The 15675-nt window shown below is 53.0% G+C and overlaps 1 protein-coding gene across 4 annotated transcripts in view; it reads left to right on the forward strand.

Moving 5' to 3' along the window:
* Window positions 1-3443: 3443 nt before the first annotated feature.
* Window positions 3444-15675, forward strand: part of PAX8 (paired box 8) — a 46057-nt gene continuing 33825 nt past the window's right edge. For all 4 annotated transcript variants that reach the window (XM_019660034.1, XM_019660035.1, XM_019660036.1 and 1 more), the window contains exons 1-2: window positions 3444-3536; window positions 3874-3975. In XM_019660034.1, the coding sequence (XP_019515579.1) occupies window positions 3951-3975 (25 nt within the window). In that variant the 5' untranslated portion in view covers window positions 3444-3536; window positions 3874-3950. The remainder of the gene's footprint in view (window positions 3537-3873; window positions 3976-15675) is intronic.

Here is a 15675-nt window from a genome sequence, read left to right on the forward strand (position 1 = left end):
CACAGTGCTTTGGGGAAAGGATTAAAGGAACCGACTTCTCCAGCAGAATTTCAGTGGAGTTTTAACTCTGCCCTTCTTGGAAGTCCTGCCTGCCTTTGTTGTCTGATAATAATTAACTTTATGCAGAGCTGCCCTTTGAAAGGGCTTTTGCATCCATAATTCTATTCACCTCACAACAAGGTTGGAGGGGTCCTCCCGCTATCTGTACCCACACCCCACAGAAGAGGAAAATGAGGCTCAGAGAAAGGAAAGTTCCCACCCTGCGCCACCGGGCAGAAATGCTCACCTCCTAACGAAGCAGAGCAGAGGTTTCTTCCCAAAGAGTGCACTTCAGTCCTGGAGTTGAAGCTTCCCCGAAGGCTGGCCTCTCCTGGGTGCGGGGACAAGTGGGAGAGGCCGAGGAGCACGATGGAGTTCAAGGGGCCAAGCAGCCTGGGCCAGAAGGTGCAATTAACATCGGCCCAACGGTCAGTGTGAGCCCTGGGCTGCTTGTGAAGGGCCCGAGCTAACTGCTTCCCAGCTCTCCCAGCTCATCCTGGTTTTCCAGGCACAGCTGCGTTTTAGCGCTGAAAACCCCACATCCAGGGAACAGACACCTTTGGTCTCCTCCCTGACCAGCCCTGACACTAGCTGGGAGCATTTCAGCTCAGTCCTGCAAAGGAAGACCATCTTCGAAGGCTCAGGCAATCAACCAAAAGTTTAAAAGTCACAGGCTACTTACTGGGCTTAGGCAGCTGCCTGAGATGTATATTAAACTCTTTGAATGTTAAACCTAAAAGAATATTCATTTCCACAAAGAAACACTCAGGTCTGTGGACGGATCGGTCCAATTTTTAAAGGCAAGCCAGAGTTCCTCTCTCTTCTCTATTTATTTTCATACTGGGAACTAATTAAATTTTCTTGGAAAAACACTGAGTTAAAAAAAAAAAGTTGTAACTGGGCTTAAACCACAGGTTGTCGGTTGATAATCTCGGCATGAAAGGCTTACAGGCATCAAATCTGAGAAAGGCTGGAGAAGAAAGTGGTTCTAGAAAGTACGTTCTAAATTGCCCACTGATCTTAAGAGTCTCTGAGTCATGATGATACATTTATTTTGAAATTTTGATTAACATCAAAGAAAGGCTTGAGGTTTTTTTATGCTTAACTAAGATTTTCATAGATTTTTTAAAGTTGAAGGAAAAAATGTGATAAAAGGTATTTTTGAAATAAATATATATAAATATATACTTCAACCCCTTCATTTTGCAGAAGAAGCTGGCCCCAAGAACTTGGGGTGCTGTTAATAACCATTTTCATTACCTTGGTTGAAAAGAAGCAGGGACCCCAGGCCTGTTTCCCACTGTTGCCAGAGAGCAGGCCAGAGCTGGAAGCCAGGCTCACTGCGTCCCTTCTACCTGGTGGCCCCTGGGCTCCAGAAATTATCTGCAGAGCCAACTGACCATCTGCTGTATCACCTGCAGTCTGTGGAAGGGGTGCCCTCAAGGTGTGTGGGGTGTTTTTTGCACATAGTTTTCATATTAAAATGACTTTTTTAAAAATAAGCTCACAAATGGGACAAGAATGTTTTGATGACTTGCCCTTTTTGTCCTTTGAGAACTTTTGCCAGAAATGGAGAGGGAGAGGGGGCTTGTTTTTGAGCGGAGGAAAGCACTGAGAATGGGTGTGTGGGTTCCATGGCTGCTGGTACCTTTCAGCACCGCCCACACACCTTGGGAGGCCCCTCTGAAGTCTGCAGAGCTGCTGGGATGAGGGCTGTCAGGCTCCCCCTGGGGCATGGGTCCCTGGAGGGCAGCCTCTTTGTGGCCCCCACACCTGACAGCTCCCCTACAGCAGCAGGGGGACAGCTGCCAGTAGCTGGTGGCACCTTTGCTGAGGTCACGTCCATCTCAACACCCTAGGAGCTTCTCTGGAGTCTGACCAGAGAGGTGGGGTGTCTGCACACCTGGAAGCCACAGAGCAATTGTAGATAACGATTTGGAGAAACATTTACAATAATAAAGCACCTACGTTTCTTGTTTAGAGACATTCGCAAACACATTGAATCCATTGGTGACATACATATTCTTTTCTCTTTTCACAAAATGATTAATTTCTGCTAAATTTAAAAACAAGAGAAGCTGCATGAGAGGAGGGATGGATTAACTTGAGAGATAAGTTTTTTTAGTTAAAAAATGTGTGTATTCTTACACAGACACACATGCATGCACACAGGCGCACCCACCCACACACACACAGGCACACATCTCCTGAATGACCTCAGTCTCCCCTGCCCCTTCACTTCCCTCTCACTCAGTGTGTGCATTGTCACACAGACACACACGCACAAACGCATGCACATATGCACATGTGCACACACACATACTTACTCACGCACACACCCCTCCTCCCCCATGACCCTAGTCTCCCCTGCCCCCTCACTCCCTCTCACTGCAGCACCTCTGCCCTCTGTAATGCACAACAGCCCCTCCAGGCAGCACAGTCCCTCTGGACCAGGGAGCACCACCATCCTGTCAGCTGTAACCCTGAGCCTGAAATTGGGGAAGCACCCAGGCCTTGCCCCCCACACACATACACAGTCTTCCCTGTATCCCACTTCTGTCCCATGGAGTAGGAGGGTCAGCTTTTGCCACCACTAAGGGCTCCTCAGGCCCACACAAGAGACCCTCTTTCCCACACCCCAGGCCCCCACCTCCATGAGGCTGTGACTCCTGCAGACAAGGCTAATGGTCAGCTCAGCCCAGTGCCTTTCTAATACTCTTCCACACTGAGGTGAAATCTAGGCCCTCACTGACAGTCCTCGGAACTCTTTTTAACCAAGTTCAAAATCCTCAAGGAGCAAGAGTACTGGCGCTGTGTGTGTGTTGGCCGAGTTCTGTGGCATGGGTTATGTCACTGTTTTCATCAGCCTAGCGATGTGAAGGTGTGGACCCTGTCTGGGGGTAAGGAGAGGTGGGCTCAGGAGCTGTTCAGGGTGGTCATCACCAGTGATGACAAGGTGGGACGTGGGGCTTCCAGCCCCACGAGCAGCTTCTATCTTAGAAACCAGGCACAAAAACAGAAGTCCCTCTTATTAAAAAAAAGGCCGCTTGCCCAGGAGCAGACCAGGACAGAAGAGGACAGGGTGTTGCACAGCAGCCATGTCTCTCAGTGACCCTGGGAGGACCCAGGGACCCTCATCCTCAGGCCCAGGCCTCTGCCTCCCACTCCTTTAATATTTCCAGGCCTGCTGAGTTAGGGCTCAGCTGCCTCCGTCTCCTTTCTCCGCTGGAAACCGAAGCTCCAGCGAATGCTTCTAACTCCTGCGTCCACTCAGCCATGTCCCCCTTGCAAAATCCTCCCCTTCCCGCACCCCCTGCACCCAGCCAGCCAATCCGCGGGCTGCGAGCCTCTCCAGACCCTTGTCTCAGGGCCCTGGCGGGATAAAACCAGTCCGCGATGCCGGGTGGATGGGAACAAACTTGGGACCGAGGACAGACGTGGGCCCAGGGCACCCTGGCAGAAGACCCAGGCAGTGAGGGCCTGCGGCCCCAGATCAGGTATGCCGCCCAGGGGCTGGCTGCAAGATGACTGCGGGAGAGGGGTGATTAGAGAAGGGAAAGGGCCCCAGGAAGCCTTTTTCCTCCCAAGTTAAACTGAATGAGACTGGGGTGGCAGAGGAAGAGGCCACCAGGCTGGAGTTGGGGCTTCGTCGGCGGACCCCAAATCCTGGACCTGGCCGGATCCACATGTGTGTGCTAGGCCAGGCTGAGGTTGGCCACACTTCGCCTAAAACCCTCTGATTCCTGCCGCGCGAAGAAAGCCAAGGGGACAGGGCCTGGGAGGAGGGCTAAGGCGGCAGACATGCATCTCATGCCCCTTCCCCCGGGTCTGCAGGGCAGCGGCGCGGTGGGAGCGGCGGGGACCTGCGTGAGGACGCCCTGAGCTCCCGGCAGGCCAAGAGCGAGCTGGCGATGCCTCATAACTCCATCAGATCCGGTAAGGATGCGCGTGGCCGGACCCCGAGCCCCGCGTCGCCATGCGTCCGTGCGTGCGATCGGGTCGGCGAGTCTGGGGGAATGCGCTCTGGGCTCGCGCGACCCCCTGCGTGGGTAGCCTCTGGGGCACCTGGACCTGGCCTCTGCCAAAGCTGCCCTGCCGCTCTCTCCGACCCTGAGGTCCCTTCGGCCTGGCGGAGCCGCCTTCTCCCAGGCCTTGGTTTCTGTAGACCACACAGAGGGGTGAGGAGTTCTTGCTGGGGTCAGAAAGGACTCCCTCGCACCCACCCTAGCTTGCATGGCCCGTAAGAGTGGGCATCCTGCGCGCTCAGGCCGTTGGCCGCGCCCTGCAGGACTTACAGCTCTCCTGGCCTGACCTCTAAGCCCTGGTCCGGGTGCCCGCAGCTCTCGCCCGTAGCTCTCCGGGCGGGATCCTGAGCCCTGCGCAACTCTCAAGCCCGCGGGAAAGGAGCCTTCGGTGATCCGGGGCCTGGAAACCGTGAGTGCGTTCGGGGGCTCGGACTCCTTCTGGCCCAGCGCGGGGCAACCGGGGAGCGGCGCGCGGCGTCCGGCCTGCGAGGACTGAGCTGCCTGCGGGGCCGAACCCCCTCCCCACCACCTGGGCCCAAGGCCTTCAAAAGCGCTTGGGTCCCTGGCCGCATCGCCTGCTCTTTCCCATGCCGGGGTGGGGGTGGAGTCTGTGTCGGGAAGGAGCCCAGGGTCAGACCCGTGGGCGCGCTGGGCATCACCGCCCAGTGCTCAGCATGTGTGGATAGCGGGCAGAGGCGCCGCTGGGGCGCGGTGATGGATGGAGCCGGGCCGGCAGAGGGGAAGGCGATTTATGGGGCCAGGGCGCAGCGCTATCGATTTGGGCCGGCGAAGTGAGAGGAAATCAATATTTCAGATGAATTCTCGGCGAATATGAAGTCCGCTCGGCAAACGGGACATTTGTTATAATAAGGAGGGTCGGATCAGCGGGGCGCGCGGCTGAGATCTCTATTTAGCCAGAGCGCCGCGATCCAGCTTCGTGCGCAGCCTCGGGTCCGGGGCCGAGGCACCACCAGGAGGGGCGCGGGGAGTCCCGGGCGCCGGAAGGTTTCTCATTCCGGTTTGCTCCATGGCGGAGACCGAATCAGCAGTTCGCTCCTTCACTGCCGTCCCTCTGCGGGCGCAGGGCGGAAACCTCGCGGCTCTTTCCGGAGCCAGGGGACCGAGTGGGCTGCCCAGCACCTCTTGCCCAGCAGCGCCCGAGCGTCACGCGCGCTGCTGAGCCACTTTCTGAGACGAGGACTAGGTTTTCGCCCGTTAGTCTTTAGCCAAATCTAGTACCATACCGCGCATCGTACCGCCTCGGGGGCAGGACGACCTCCAAGGCCGAACGCTCCGGGCTGTCAGATCCCATGCCCGGGTGGTCTGGCCGCTTCCACTCCGATGCCAGTCGTTTACCCCCTGACCTTCCCCTGACTTTTCTGGCGGTGGTAGAAGTGGGTGCTCTCGGACCCCGAATTTACCGCGTTGGACTAGACCCTTCAACAAATAAGATGAAGTCGTGGCCCCTTGGGCTGACTTGATTTTGTTTCCACTACTCGCTTTCATTCTAGAAGCTCTCCTTATAATAAATGGGAATTTAAAAAGGAAAGAAAAAAAGGATGCAATTTATTTTTACTTCATTTTTAATCAGCAACAGGACCAGGCGTTGCGAGGTTTCCCGTGAACTCAGATGCAAACCGCCCTTGGTTTGGGGGGAGCGGCCCAGGGCACAGGCGTTTTCAGTCCTGGGAGCCAGAGGGGATTCTCCTTCTCTCCAAAACAAAGAAAAGAGGCTGAGCGGAAGAGAGAATGAGATTTTCTCCTTCATTTTAAATTAATGCTAATAACACAGAAGAGAATTTCCTAAAATGCAGCTCAGGGGGTTCAAGGCTGCCCTGCTCCTTTTCTAAGTCCTCTGTGGGCAAACTCTTCCTTTATTGACGCTGCTGAGGGTATTTACAGCTCAATTCATAAACTGGCTTCTCCTGGCTTTGTAAGCCCATTTCTCGCTTAGACATTGGTGGCTTCTTGGCACTTTCATTTCTGAGGGGCTTCACCTAGAGACCCCCATCTGAGTGTCCTCTGGGGCAGGACAAGACTCAGGCCGCTGGCCTTTGGGTCCTTCGCAGGAGCCGGGGGTTGCACCGTTTCCAAGGAGTGAGGCGCTGGCTCCGGAGTGTCCTGTGTGCCCCTGCCCTCAGCCGCTGGCTCACCCTCGGCTGATCTTGCTTTGCAGAGAGGTCTGAATATATATATTTTTTTACAGCTTCATTCTGAAGGGATGTGGAGAGCAAATAGCGAATCATTCTGGTGTGTGCTGGTTAGCAACGGGCTGGTTAACACTGGGTTTCGTAAAACCCAGTGGGAATTTTGTAGCATCGGGGGAACAAAGATCCTCTAAAGTAACAACGTTGTTTAAATAGCCAAAGATGCATGAGGAATGAGAAACTCCACATAAATATTAAAACATACACAATATGCTTTCAGTGAAGAGAGTTTAAAAAAGCAAGCAGGTTGTCATTAAAAGTTTGTGCAGTAACTTGCTGTAACACTGTCGTCCAGCTCCTGAAAGTCAGTTATTCAAGTGGTAAAACAGACTTCAGACCATGGAGGAGAGTGCCTTTAACTCCCGAGATCTGAGATGTGAAGCCCGGTGCCCTCCTGCGGATTTAGAAAAGAAGGAGGGGGCCAAATGCATTTGGGGAGCGTGTCTATTCTTCCAGGTCTCTCCCCTGCTTTGAAAATAAGTCCTTCCTGGGACAGGAAACCATCAGGAGGAACAGAAAGAGGTACTGGGGTTCCTAGATCCATCTTTGTTTCAAAACGTCCACCTTCCCCCCCACCCAGGCAAGTTAATTAGGAGATAATTTAGCTACCTTGTGAATTAGTTTTAAGATAAGTATCCTTTCAAGCTTTGTCACTTTAATTGCCCCACTGATTGATAAGAAGTAATTATTTCTAATTGACACTTTTTTGATGTCTATTGGAAGCACTTATTTGGGACTTTTTTGGGGTAGAAGGGGAGTTAATTAATTTTATCTGTCTACACCCAAAAGGACTCCCTAATTTTGCTGAAGAGGACAAAGGAAGTGAAGGAACACAGCACAAAAAAATCAATCTCATGGAATTTTAGTTACTAAAAGATATTTTCTTTCAAAGGATAGCATCTGCTAATATATGAGTATGAGAAAACTTTGTATTGATGGCCTCAAATCTCAAATTTTAATGGTGTACACGCTTTATGGGTATATGTTTCCCATGAATATACATACAATACCCCACGATTCCTTTATGTGCGGACTTCATGTGGGAGGTTACTCTGCTTTGTAATTAGTTTTTGTGAAAAGTAAAATAAACAGAACTCAGAATGATCAGAAGAAATGGCATCATTTTTGTAAGAGCTAATGGTAAGAAAGATTTACTGATTGTCAACCTTGTTCTCTAATTATTGATAGAGTTGGGTATAAAGGTGAAACTTTACTTATGGTGACATGCCTTTTCATACCTAAGCCTCAGAGAGAACAGTTTAATCATTCACATCCTCCAGATGTTAACTGTGAAAGAGAGAGAAAAAGGGAAAGAATAAAGAGAGAAAGAAAGACAGAAAGGAGGCAGTGGCAGGGGCAGAGGGAGACGGTGGCTGGAGAAGAAAAAGGAAAGAACTCATTTCAGAAGCGAAGGTAGCCAGGTGCAGGGGACCTTGGCCATTGAATATAAGAAAATCGAAACTAATTCAGAACACATCCTTTTGAACTCGATTCCTGCCATAGCCCCTAAGCAGCCCCTAACCACCACTAGAACCCCCCACTTTTCTAGGCATAAAAAGAGGCAGAATCTTGGGAAGTCTGTTGGTCTGGATCTCAGATGTCTAGATGTCAAAATCCTGATTTGCGTCCCTGGAACGGGGGCAGGAAACAACGCATTGAGCTCTGGGGGCTTATAAAGAGATCTGTGTTGTTGATTTTATTGTTAAAGCCCTTGTGAGCTTCACTCCTGGTTGTGTCCCCACAGTCTTTTCACTCATAGCTTTGTGACTCACTGACATAGGAAAACATGTCCACATGAGCCCAGAGTGGAGACACACTCGCACACACACGTGCACGTCTAAAATGAGGGCACAGTCGAACAGGATGCCTTCCTGTCAGGCTAATTTCAGTCAGTGCCCTTTCCAATCATTTGTGTGTAAAATCTCGTCTGCTCCTAATGATGTCTCTCCCAGATTATGTGTGGTTGCAAGAATGAGGAAACAGTCCAGATAAAAAAGAAATTTAAGACGCACAAACAGCAGATAATATCGCATACCGACCTCACTATTAGTGAAAGTGAAAATATATAAATAATGCAAAAAAAAAATCAGCAAGGGAGAGTTTGGTAATGGAAAATTCCCTGCAATTAAATGAAACAGTAATTTAGTGGAGATATGCCTGAATGAATTAGCATTTATTAATTGGTTCTCATAAAAACAATGGGTGTGCGTGTGTGCGTGCGCGCGCGCGCGCGCGTTTTAGAGGTGTGTTTAAAGTATCTATTTTTCATAGGAAAAGTTTCTCAAATATTCTATCAAATTACTTAATGTTCATCCCCTATCTTGGAGAAGTCCCAGCTTCTCACTGGGGAACTTCACCTGCACACAAAGCACTTGGGGTAGGGAGGGGGCCCCCTTAGATGAGAAGAAGGAAGCGCCTGGGACATTTCCAGGCTGAAACCAGTGGGATTGTGTTGGCAGACTCTGCCATGCTTAGGGACGTCCCAGCCGGTCTCTCTGGGGCACAGGGCTGCTGGCTGTGCCGTCCTCCAGCACCCTCCAGCTCAGGCAGCAGCTGCAGTTTGCCATCTCAGGAGGAGCCTGCTGGGCTCACTGTGCAGGGATGTGTTTCTCTCTCTGTCGCCACAGTTGGTCTGTCTTCAGCTCCTAGCTGAAGCTGCTATATTTGTCAGTCCAGGAGGGGCCAAGCCCCTAGTTGCGAGAGAAAGCTCTGAGCCCTGTGGTTCTGGGTACGCAAGGAACCAAAGAGAACAACGTTGTTTAAGAAGAAAAAGATGATTTTAAAGGTGGGGGCAGGGGAATGTGTCCCCCCTCCCGCAAGGTGAGACTGCATCTTGCTTTTGTTGTAGTTGAGACTCTGAGGGGAAGGCCCAGTCCCTTCAGAGAGAGAACTCAGGGGTATAAAGCACCTGTGAACAGAGACCACCCTCCAAGTCTCTGGGTTCTTTCTGGGTTCACCCTGAAACACCTTAGCCCAGGTTCTTTGCAGAGGGGCTGAAAGGGATGCAGAGAACCCCAATCTAGGTCAGTCCACTCATCCAGCCCATGGTCAGTGGTCCTGGGTGGGGTCTCTGGGCCGGGGGGTTGGGCAGAGGCACCCACCCTTCCTTAACGTATCTGGGTCACCGCACTTTCACATACGTCTTTGAGGGCTCGTAATTATTTCCTCGGGTCCAGAGTCAGGGTCCACAAGCCTGTTCCAGTTTCTGAAAACCCCTCCAGTCCAGGTGGGACACAGTGAGCACGCATCTCTTACAGGGGCCACACTCCAGAGCAACCTTCATGGGGCACAAGTCACGTGGCTGAGTCTGGGCTCTACGGTGGCTGTGGCTCCCTCCCCAGGAGTGTCCCTCTGAGGCCTGTCCCCCAGGGACATTTGCGTCCTGTCCCTGTGTTGATCCCTGAGCATCCTCCCATAGTCACGAATGCCGCACGACATGCCAAGTATCGCAAAGGCCCAGCACAGCCGCTCCAGCTCTGCCATTGCCACTTTTATACCCAAAGGAAGGGCTGTGCGTGCCTTATGCTTGTGAGTCCACCATCAGTGGGGTGTGTGTGTGTGATCTGCCAGCCACAGGCCTGGGCCTGACGGGAGAGCTGGGTCTAAGGACTCCCAGCAAGAACTGTTACAGTAGTGGGGGCGAACCTGCTGCTCAGAGTGGCTGACCCGCCCCCTGCCCACTCTGTTGCCCCCTCCCAGAGTCCGGCTCATCACACCCCTGTGGCAACAGGTAGATTGTTTGTTCCTGCAACTCTAATAGGAGCCCTTGGTGACAAGCCACTAGGGCCTGTACTGACAGCAGTGACAGGCAGGGCCTTCTCTCAGCTTTTTTTTCCTCAGTGGCCTCAACTCTCCACATCAATTAAAATATCTCCCTTTCAGTGCTGGCCCCTATCCCATGCGCGTCCTAGAGGTCACTGTGTGGGGGATGGAGATGAACAGCCCACAGGAAAGGCAGATGGGGCTCTCTCTGAACACATCTGCCAAGGCTGTCGTGTTCACACCTGCATCACAGAAAGGCAGCTCTTCGTGGACACCCCAATAAGTCACAACCCAGGGAGACCTAGTCCTGGGTGTTTCCAGGCCACATGTGGCCTCCCTGCAGGGCCCGTGTCAGAGACTAATGGGTCAGTGGGGGGTTGAAATCAGCTTCAGAGCCACTAGGAGGAACTCACAAAGTCATGAATTCAGGGGCCATGACCAGAAGCCCTGCCCAGGCCATGAGTGGGCACTCATGGTGCTATGTCCCAGCTCTCCAAGTACAGTCTCTCTCTGTCTGCTGCGTCCTCAGGTCCCTCCACTCGGGTTTTAACCCAGTTCTGTGCTCCTGCCCAGTGAGTTGAACTTGTAACATTGGCAGGAGCCGGTGCCATTTCTCATGTGACAACCTTTCTGTGGTCCAAGCAGAGAGCTTGAGGGAAGAAAACGTCATGCCTTCCACCACTTCTTTTAACTGTGCTTCCTCCTGCCTTCGGCCACAGTCTCATCAGCTTTGTCTTACCATCGGCTCTCCTAAGTGGCCTTGGAGTGACCTGAGTACTTAGTGCTGATGAGTCCCCTGGGACATATTGTCACTGTCAGACCAGCACAGCAGGGCCGCCAGGGAGCTGGCTGGGTGAGGCTCAGCCTGCTGTCATCATGGGAACTGCATATTTGCACAGGCTCAGGGCCCTCTGTGTGCTTTGATTCCCCAGCTTCTCCAGGACAGCTGGATCATTATTTCAGAGTACACTCCGGGAGTGAGGTGTCAAGAGGCTGACTTGTGAAGTTGCTATAGAGCAGGGCCTGTGGCAGACCCCCCATCTCCGTGGGAGTAAGAGGGGCAGGCCTGGGCTTTGACCTTCACCCCGACCTTGCTGCTCTCTCCCTGTGTGACCTGAAGCAAGTCAACTGTTCCTCTGCCTTGAATTTTCTCATCTGTATAAAATACCAAGACAGTGCAGGACTTCCAGGAAGTCCTGAAAATTGGACCAGGACCCTCACCTGGCATATAGCAGCTACTCAGGAAATGTCTGCTGTCACCAGAGGGGACGGTCTCCCAAAGTCCCAGGGCAGATGCCCAACCCTTACATTACCTTGATATTTTCTGTGAAACTCTCCATGAGTAACTTGAAACCTAGTGTTGAAACTTCATTCCAGTTAAAACTTAGGGCAGACCATTTAATATTCTACATGGACAAAAGCAAAGGCCTCCAGCCCAGCGGCGTTGCCTTCAGGAAAAGGGTTGGTGGGGCGTGGTGGTCCACAGCCCATGGCCACAATCAGCAGGCCATCTGGAAAAGCACTCTTTGTTTCATTTTAATAGAATATTCTAGAATTTGTTTTGGAGGAAAGATGAGCCGAAGGGGGTGCAGCTCTCTGTGTCAGCCAAGATAGGAAGATTTGTTCATAAGCGACTCCAAACCATACTTTTATTTTTAAAAAATTAAAACCCACTCACCTTCGGTCTTCTTCCATCCCATCCCCAGACCCCGTCTTGTATTTCCCAACTTTATGCAACAATGACCCCACTTTGGTACGAGAGCCTGTGATGAGCTGAGCGCTACACCACCAGCCCCAGCTCTGTTTTGTTCTCCACCACTGAGGTGGCTCTGTGTGCTGTCACAATGGAGATGGCAGGAGTGGGGTGTCCTGGCGTCTGGCTGTGACTTCAAGGTGGGAACCAGGGGCAGTGAGGCTGGGAGGGAAGCTGTCGGAGTGGGACAGCTACTGGAGGCCAGCTAGGAGCCAGCCACAATCTGAAGACCAGTGGTTCAATTTAACCGGCCACCTGCCATGTGCAGGGCTCCATGCCAGCGATGGCAGCAGTCGCTGCCATGTAGTTAAGGTGGATGATGGTGACAGGTGCCTTCAGGGCCAGCAGCTAGAGTCTTGAGAGTTCATCTCAGGTGGACAGACCAGCACCAAGAGGGGGAAGGATCAGACCGAACAAGCCAGTGGGGGGCAAGGCCTATACTAACACCCTGCTTGGCGGGCACACAAAGCCATTTATCTGAAAACCACCCCGCATGTCCACACTGGGGCCAATGCCAAATAAGCCTTGCTCGGCCTTGAGCCTGCTGGACCTTGGGATGCTCCCTGTTCTAGACAGGCAGCCTGTGAGCCTGTAGGATCGTCCAGCCCCATGATGGGCCCCACTGGCTCTGAGCCAGAGTGGCTAGCTGGCCAGCACCTGGCAATGCTGGGCAGAGCTGTACATGCCAATGCCAGGGAGACATGCCACCTCTGCCAAATGAAAACACTTGCTGGACACACCCAGGCTTAACCCCCATGCTTGCAGAGGTTTGCAGACTACAGGACGCCCCTCTGGACCTCCCGTCTCTTTGACAGGGTAAAAAGGCCTGGGCACTTCCAGTCCCCATATTCTGTGATAACATGACAATGCCTATACTAAGAAGCCCCCTGCCCCCTGTGGTCCCTTCTCCTGCTGGCCACAGAGCTGTCTGGACAAGTGTCCCTAACTGGGCCTCGGGGGCACCCTCTCGCGGTGGGGCCAGGTTTAGGGAGTCCGGCTGTCAGTGACACATCTGCTGTCCTCAGGGCCTGGTGGGTCCTGTCAGCTAGAAAGAAGGTGTCCATCTCCTGGGGGGCCTGAGGCCAGGAACACATCATGCCCTGCCTACGCTGCTCCGTCCCCACCTAGAAGTCACTGTCTGTACCACAGCATTCACATGGTTGCACAGTGTCCTCTCCCAACATGATGGTTCCTGCCTTGCCAGGGAGCCTCTGTCCCCCCACTGGCTGTGCCTTTGGGGTTTGGACACACTGGGTTTGATCCTTTTCAGCCGCTTACACCTGTGTGGCCTCAGTAATGTGGACTCACAGTTCTTGCCTCCGGAGGCTGCTAGTGACTGACTGAGCTCACATTTGTGAGACGCTGAGTGGCGAGCGCTCCACACCCGGCATATCAGGCTAGGCCCTGGCGAGCCCTCTCCTCCCCGCTACCAGGGCCCAGCACTTCATTTTAGGTCTGTTTTGCCCTCCATTTGGTGCAGGCCCCTTACCTCTATGGCTCTCACCTTCTAGCCTCACGTTGCCTGAGTGCCTGGGAGAATGTGCCTCACGCCTCTAGAGCTTTGTGGGCTCCTGTTACTCACGAAGTGCAGCTGTACCCAAGTTGGTCTGGACCAGAAGGGGCTCCCAGTCAGGGACACAGACACCCAGAGAGGCATGCCCAGACCCCACAGAGTCCTGGCAGAGCAGGGCTGCTGCAGACCCCGGGATGCCTTCAGAGCACACATGGGCAGTGAGGGTTAACCAGGCCGAGGATGAAAGGGGCCACCACATCTGCTGACAGGGACTGGGGAAACCTGCACACGCAAATGCACATGCACACACAAGCACACACACATACGCACATGAGTCCAACACATGCACATACATGCAACACATGCACATATGCACACATGCACAGTACTCACCCCTTACACATGAACATATGAGGAAGACTTTACAAAGTATGTGTGTACAATGCTAATTATTACAAACTGGTGTCATGAGTGCTTCATGCATTTGGTCGAGTGTTTGTAATTTCAGGAAGCGTGAGCAGGGATGCTAGTCGGTGTAACAAAACAGTGACAGGAGGACATGCACTTTTGGATAAAGTCCTTCGAGTGGAAGGTGTCATGTTGTCTGTGTAACGGCCACCGCCGCATGTGGCCCCTGGGATATCAGATCTGATGGAGCCACTCATTTCAACTACTGCCACATCCAGCCTGGTCTGTGGTGTTCTTGGCAGAACACTGCGTCACCTTCCAGGTGCCCATGTCCTGACCAGGGCCAGGACAGCTGGAGTTAAAGGTGAGGCTTGCATTGCTTGATGTCACATGGTGGCCGTGGGGCCCAGTGCTGTAGAATGATGAGCTCTGCACATCTGCCTCAGAGGCAGCCTGAACGTCTCCATCACTGATAACTGAAAAGGGCCACGCCCCTGGGCCCTCCTCTCACCTCCTTTCTAGGCACATGTGTCAGTCCCTTAAAGACCCCAGTGGCTTTGTGGCGCTGTAAGGACACACGCAGGACCCAGGTCTCCTGTTACTGAGCGTCCACTTGCCCATCACACCTCGTGCAAGCCTCCCCTCTGCCTCATTCCCAACTTCCCTGGTGCAGACCTGGGGCCATGACACCTCCCCTTGAGATTTCTTCTGAAGATCCTGTCACCCTGAAGTCCCCCCATTCCAGCCACCTTTCTCAGCTCAGGCTGTTACTACCAAACACCATGGATGGGGCAACTTAAACAACAGGCACTTATTTCTCACAGTTCTGGAGCCTGGATATCTGAGGTCAGGGTGCCTGCACAGTCAGGATCCCTTCCTGACTGCAGACAGCCTTTTCTTGCCATGTCCTCACATGATCTTCCTCGGTGCATGTGCCTGGAGAGATCTGCTGTCTCTCCCTCTTCTTAGAAGGGCACTAACCCCACCATGGGGCCCACCCTCATGACCTCATCGAACCCTGATGCCCCCAAGGGCACCACCTCCCAACACCATCCCCCAGCAGTTAGGGCTTTAACATGTGGGTTTGGGGGGATGTGAACATCAGCCTATAACACCATCCACAGAAACCATGATTTATTTTTCTCCTCGGTTCACTACTCAGACACTCCTCTTCCTAGCTCTCTATGTCGTGTGATAGCCCGCTCCTTCCTTCCTGGCCTGTTTGTCCCAGGTGGGTGCTCAGTGTGGACCCTGTGCCTGAGTCCCCTGTGGTCTCTCTTTAGCTGCTAAAGGATGTCCTAGTGCTCCTCCCTCTCTTCCTAAATGAGCACCTGGGTCCTCCCTTGATCCCTGGCATGTGCTCACCTGCCGCAGGGCTCTGCACGATTGTTCACGGCACCCACATTCAGTCACCCAGGTTCTCACGACGTGCTGTCACCTAGGCAGGTACCCCCTGGCCATACAGGCCTTGAGTTCTAACTTCCGGCCACTTTAAGAATTATCAAGCTCTGCACCCAGTTCAGCAGTGAACATGTGCAAGCACCTGGGACAGCGGGCAGGGCTGTGGACCCTGCAGACTGGGGAACACAGATGTTACTGCAGGTGGGGTGTGAACCTGCTGGCCAGGGGCAGGACCCAGCAGGTGTCCCGAACCTGGAGTCAGCTCAGGGAGCAGGGACAAGGACAACAAGGGGAAGACGGGGGTTTCACGATAGCCATGGGTTCTGACAAGCAGGCGCAGGTGTCCTGGTGCCCAGGCCATGGGCCCTCGCTCTGTGCACACTCAGGCATTGATTTCCATGTCCCTTTTGGCCCTTTCGCCAGAGCCACTGCCTACTTATTCTATCCTGCTTGGCTCTGTGTTCTCTTCTTTAGGGACAGTTGGAACACTCTGCATGCGCAGGAGGGTCTGCACCGTTGAATGTTCTGGTTTCTCTCCTTTCCTAGCCCAGTGATTTTCCAGAACAA

The sequence above is a fragment of the Hipposideros armiger genome, unplaced genomic scaffold, assembly GCF_001890085.2.
Source record: "Hipposideros armiger isolate ML-2016 unplaced genomic scaffold, ASM189008v1 scaffold_310, whole genome shotgun sequence".
Classification (NCBI taxonomy): domain Eukaryota; kingdom Metazoa; phylum Chordata; class Mammalia; order Chiroptera; family Hipposideridae; genus Hipposideros; species Hipposideros armiger.